This window comes from Passer montanus, unplaced genomic scaffold (assembly GCF_014805655.1).
Source record: "Passer montanus isolate IOZ18808 unplaced genomic scaffold, ASM1480565v1 scaffold161, whole genome shotgun sequence".
NCBI classification, from domain to species: domain Eukaryota; kingdom Metazoa; phylum Chordata; class Aves; order Passeriformes; family Passeridae; genus Passer; species Passer montanus.
The window spans coordinates 764,959-770,964 of NW_024363272.1; the positions used below are offsets into that span (position 1 = coordinate 764,959).

Genomic DNA, 6,006 nt, shown 5'->3' on the forward strand with positions numbered 1-6,006 from the left:
GTTTGTCCCAGTTTGTCCCAGTTTGTCCCGGTTATCCCCGGAACTGGCTCTGGCAGTTTCGTTCCATAATTAAAAAGTAATTAAAACCTCCCCAGAACTGGGCGGGGATTCCTCTTTATTCTCCTTTATTTATTTTCCTTTAAAATAACCCCAAAACCCAAGGAAAAAAAAAAAAATCCTACGTGGAAAAGCGGAGGAATTTGGGCGAAGAAAGAGGAAATTGGGGTGAAAAACGAGGAGCTTTGGGGTGAAATAGGCGGGATTTCTTCAGGGGAAAATAGGAATTTTGGGGAAACCAAAGGGATTTGTGGGGAGCGGGTGGGATTTGAGGGGAATTAGGCGGAAATGGGATGAAAAAGAAGGAATTGGGGGTGGAAACCGGAGGAATTTGGGTTAGGGTTGGGAATTTGAATTTAATTAGGTGGAAATCTGATCAAAAAGAAGGAATTTGGGGTGGAAACGGGAAATTTGGATTAGGGTTAGGAATTTGAGGCGAATTAGTGGAAATGTGATGAAAAAAAGAAGGAATTGAGGTGAGGGTTGGGAATTTGAGGAGAATTAGGTTGAAACGCGATTTAAAAAGAAGGAATTTGGATTAAGGGTTTGAGGTGAACTAGCTAGAAATGGGATGAAAAAGAAAGAATTGGGGTTAGGGCTTGGAATTTGAAATTAATTAGGAGGAAATGGGATGATTAAAAAAATTAATTTGGGGTTAGGGTTAGGAATTTGAGGTGAATTAGGTGGAAATGCAATAAAAAAGAAGGAATTTGGGGTTCCCGCTCATAAATCCGGGCGAAAAGGATTCTTTTCCTAATTTAACAAAATTAATTTCGCAATATTTAGCGCGGAAAAGCGGCCGAAGACAGCCCCGCCCATTAACCATAAATGGGCATGGGTCGTTAAAGCCACGCCCATTCTAGTGGGCCACGCCCTCGCCCCGCGCGAGGTAAACACAGCCGCGCCCCGCCCCCTCCCCGCCCACCCAATCCGCGCCCTCCGCCCGTTTCAAGGCTCCCCGTAGCCCCGCCCCCCTCCAGCCCCGGTTCCGCCGCGGCGGCGGCCCCGCCCCCCCGGGGGGAGCCTGGAAAGGAGGGGACTGGGGGCGCAGGGGGGGTTGGGGAGCATTCCCAGGGGGAGGGGATGTCGGGGTCCCCCCCTCCCCACAGAACACCCGGGCTGTGTTCGTGCACCTTTATTCAGCCTCGCCCCCAAACCCGCGCGAGGCTCTCGCTGCCCCAGGGGACCACAGAGGGGGGGTCCCGCGTGTCCCTCAGCCCGGGGGGGCCGAGCCCTCCTGGGGGGGCTCCTGGGGGGGCTCCTCCCCGCACTGGAAGCGCAGGAAATCCCACACCTGGAGCCCCCCCCGCTCGCGCAGGTAGCGCCCCAGGGGCACGCCCGGCTCCAGCAGCGTCCCCTGCGCCAGCAGCCGCGTCTCCGTGTCCCCCCCCAGCTCGTCCTCGGGGGTCCCCAAGGCCGTGGGGGCCATGCCCACCACGTGCTGAGCCACTCTGCGCCCCAGCTCCCGCAGCTCGGCCGGGGGGGGCCCCGCGCCCGGCCCCCCGCAGGCCACCAGCGCCCCGTAGGTGCCCATGGCCACGGCGGGCCCGGCGGGCACCCAGCCGTGGGCGTAGGTGGCCACGAAGCCACCGGGGGCACGCAGCCAGCCGGCCCGGCGCAGGGACAGCCGCTCGCCCAGGCGGCCTGGGGGGACACGGGGGGGGGGGGTCCCTGTCAGCACCCCCAAAATGGGGGCAGGGGTTAGGGGGTGATCACAGAGAGGAGGAGCCCGAAAAGGGTTCGGGAGCTGCTGTGCCCAGCACAGAGCCCGGGGACTGCCCGGGGTGTGCCCGGCCCAGAGCGGGGTGGCACGGCACTGGGGGCACTGGGGAGGGCACTGGGGAGGGCACTGGGACTGTCGCATTCTGGGGGCACTGGGAGCACTGGGGAGGGGCACTGGGAGCACTGGGACTGTCAGGCTCTGACGGCACTGGGAGCACTGGGGAGGGGCACTGGGACTGTCAGGCTCTGACGGCACTGGGAGCACTGGGGAGGGGCACTGGGAGCACTGGGACTGTCAGGCTCTGACGGCACTGGGAGCACTGGGGAGGGGCACTGGGAGCACTGGGACTGTCAGGCTCTGACGGCACTGGGAGCACTGGGGAGGGGCACTGGGAGCACTGGGACTGTCACATTCTGCGGGCCCTGGGGAGGAGCACTGGGAGTGTCAGGTTCAGGGGGACTGGGGGCACTGGGAGCACTGGGAGGGGCACTGGGACTGGCAGGTTCTGGGGGCACTGGGGGGGTTCTGGGAGCACTGGGATTGTCAGGTGTGGGTCCACTGGGGGGCACTGGGACTGTCAGGTTCAGGGGGACTGGGGGCACTGGGAGCACTGGGGAGGGGCACTGGGAGCACTGGGACTGTCACATTCTGCGGGCACTGGGAGCACTGGGGCTGTCAGGCTCAGGGGGCACTGGGGAGGGGCACTGGGAGCACTGGGAGTGTCAGGTTCAGGGGGACTGGGGGCACTGGAAGCACTGGGGAGGAGCACTGGGGGTCACTGGGGACTGGCACTGGGAGTACTGGGATTGTCAGGTACTGAGGGCACTGGGGGGCACTGGGAGCACTGGGGAGGGGCACTGGGGGCAGTGGGAGCACTGGGACTGTCAGGTTCTGGGGTCACTGGGGAGGGGCACTGGGGGCATTGGGACTGTCAGGTTCAGGGGGACTGGGGGCACTGGGAGCACTGGGGAGGGGCACTGGGGCTGTCAGGCTCTGAGGGCACTGGGATGGCAGGCTCTGGGAGCACTGGGAGGGCCACTGGGGGCTGGCACTGGGAGTACTGGGATTGTCAGGCTCTGGGGACACTGGGGAGGGGCACTGGGGGCACTGGGGCTGTCAGGTTCAGGGGGCACTGGGGGCACTGGGGGGGTTATTTGGCATCACTGGGGATGGGGTTCAGGAGACTTGAGAAATAAAAGGACAAGGAGACAAACTGGGGTTGCATAGAAAGGGCACTGGGCAGACTGGGAGTGGTGAGACAGACACTGGGCACACTGGGATGGGCACAGGAGGGGCACTGGGCACACTGGGATGGGCACTGGCATACTGGGATGTACTGGGAGGGGCCCTGGGATGTACTGGGATGGGCACAGGGCACACTGGGAGGGGCACTGGGATGTACTGGGAGGGGCCCTGGGCACACTGGGAGGGGCACGGGGGCACTCACCCATGGCCAGTGCCAGGTGGTCGCTCAGCAGCTCCCCCCCGTCCCCTGCCCGCACCTGGGCCAGCTCATCCTCTCGCAGCAGGAGCTGGGGGACAGGGGTCAGGGGGGCACCCCAACAGCCTGGCACCCCAAAACCCTGCCCAACAGCCCTGGTACCCACAAACCCTGCCCAACAACCCTGGTACCCACAAACCCTGCCCCAACAGCCCTGGCACCCCAAAACCCTGCCCTATACTCCTGGCAACCCCAAACCCCACCCCAACACCCCCAAACGCTGCCCCAACAGCCCTGGCACCCCCAAACGCTGCCCCAACACTCCTGGCATTCTCAAACTCTGCCCAAACACCCCCTGGCACCCCCCAAACCTCCCCTAATATCCCCAAACCCTGCCCACACCCTGGCACCCCCAAACCCTGGCACCCCAAACCCTGCCCTACACCCCCAAATGCCCCAGCACCCCCCAACACCCTCTGTGCCACCCCAGCACCCCCAAAGCCCCCCTGGCAGCCCACCTTGGTGCCCGAGGCCCCCTGGCAGTGCCCCAGGACCCCTCTGGCCGCCATCTCCACCAGCTGCTGGAAGTCGGGGGTCCGCGCCACGAAATCCGTCTCGCAGTTCACCTGGGGGGGGGGGACACGGTGACCCTGGGGACACAGAGACCCCCCGGGGGGCACGGCGGGGACCCCCAACCCCCCCTGACTCACCTCCACCATGACGGCGGCCGAGCCCTCGCTCAGGACCCCCACGAGCCCCTCCCGGGCCCGGGCAGCCCCGGGGGCCGCGGCTCGCGCCCAGCCCCGGCGGCGCGACTCGGCCTCCAGCCAGGCCTCGGCCTGGGGACACGGGGGACAGGGTCACCGCAGGGCCACCGCAGGGCTGGCAGGGCCACCGCAGGGCTGACAGGGCCATCTCAGCACTGGCAGGGCCACCGCAGGGCTGACAGGGTCACCCCAATGTCCCTAACACTGACAGGGCCATCCCAGTCCTTACAGGGTCACCCCAGTGCTGCCAGGGTCACCCCGCAGGGCTGACAGGGTCACCCCAGTGCTGACAGGGTCACCTCAGTGTCCCCATCACTGACAGCGTCACCCCGCACTGACAGGGTCACCTCAGTGCTGACATGGTCACCTCAGTGTCCCTAACACTGACAGGGCCATCCCAGTCCTTACAAGGTCACCCCAGTACTGACAGGGTCACCCCAATGTCCCCAACACTGCCAGGGTCACCCCAGTGCTGACAGGGTCACCTCAGTGCTGACATATCCCAGTCCTTACAAGGTCACCCCAGTACTGACAGGGTCACCCCAATGTCCCCAACACTGCCAGGGTCACCCCAGTGCTGACAAGGTCACCTCAGTGTCCCTAACACTGACAGGGCCATCCCAGTCTTTACAGGCTCACCCCAGTGCTGACAGGGTCACCCCAATGTCCCCATCACTGCCAGGGTCACCCCAGTACTGCCAGGGTCACCCCAATGTCCCCATCACTGCCAGGGTCACCCCAGTGCTGACAAGGTCACCTCAGTGTCCCTAACACTGCCAGGGCCATCCCAGTCCTTACAGGCTCACCCCACTACTGACAGGGTCACCCCAATGTCCCCATCACTGACAGGGTCACCCCGGCACTGACAGGGTCACCCCAGTGCCCCCATGACTGCCCCTCAGCCTGGGGACATGGGGACAGGGTCACCACAGGGCCACCCTGCACTGACAGGGCCACCTCAGTGTCACCCCAGTACTGACAGGGTCACTCCAGTGCTGCCAGGGTCACCTCAGTGTCCCCATGACTGCTCCCTGGCTTGGGGGGACACAGGAGAGGGGACAGGGTCACCCCAGTCCTGAGAGGGTCACCCCAATGTCCCCAGCACTGCCAGGGTCACCCCAGTGCTGACAGGGCCATCCCAGTGTCCCCTGTCATTGATGGAGTCACCCCAATGTCCCCATCACTGCCCCTCGGCTTGGGGGGACACACAGGAGGGGACAGGGTCACCCAGTGTCCCCATCACTGCCAGGGTCACCCCAGTGTCCCCATGACTGCTCCTCGGCCTGGGGGGGGACACAGTGGGGGGGCACAGACCAGACCCGACCCCACCCGCCCCCCAGGGGCTGAGCCTGCTCTGGTCGTGGTGCCCCAAAGACCCCCTGCCCCAGGGACCACCTGCGACCCTCAGTCCCCTTTCCCCAAGGACCCCCTGTCCCAAAGACCCCCTGTCCCAAAGACCCCCATGTCACAAAGACCCTCTTCCCCAAAGACCCCCTGCCCCAGAGTCCCCCTGCCCCAGGGACCCCCCATCCCAAACACCCGGGGGTCCCGGTGCAGGGGGTCCCGGGGCTGGGGGTCCCGGTGCAGGGGGTCCCGGGGGTCCCGGTGCAGGGGTTCCCGGGGGTCCCGGTGCAGGGGTCCCGGTGCAGGGGGTCCCGGGGGTCCCGGTCTCACCCGCGCCGCCCCCCCGAGCGCGCCCAGCGCCGCGCGCTGCATCCCGGCCTGCCCGCGGCGCGCCGCCTGACGTCACGCCACACCGGGCCGTGAACGACCCCGCGCTACGGGCGCCGGGAAGGGTCAGAACGCGCAACAGCGATTGGCTGCCGCCTGTTCGTGACGTCATGCGGGCGGCACGGAGGCGCGGGATTGGCTGAGGGGGATTTTGGGAGGGGGGAGCTCCAAGTGCCCGGCCCGAGAGACCCCCGGCCCTCAGAGACCCCCGAGCCTCAGAGACCCCCGATCCTCACAGACCCCCGGCCCTCAGAGACCCCCGGCCCGAGAGACCCCCGGCCCCCAGA

General features: G+C 65.1%; 1 protein-coding gene across 1 annotated transcript; it reads right to left on the minus strand.

The window, feature by feature from the left end:
* Positions 1 to 1,177: 1,177 nt before the first annotated feature.
* TSFM (Ts translation elongation factor, mitochondrial) lies at positions 1,178 to 4,088 on the minus strand. Its single transcript, XM_039703216.1, has 4 exons — positions 3,932 to 4,088; positions 3,740 to 3,847; positions 3,228 to 3,312; positions 1,178 to 1,701 (listed from the first exon to the last, which is right to left on the minus strand). Exons 1-4 carry the CDS (start codon positions 3,938 to 3,940, stop codon positions 1,271 to 1,273), a joined length of 633 nt encoding a protein of 210 aa, XP_039559150.1. The 5' UTR covers positions 3,941 to 4,088; the 3' UTR covers positions 1,178 to 1,270.
* Between the last annotated feature and the right edge of the window lie 1,918 nt (positions 4,089 to 6,006).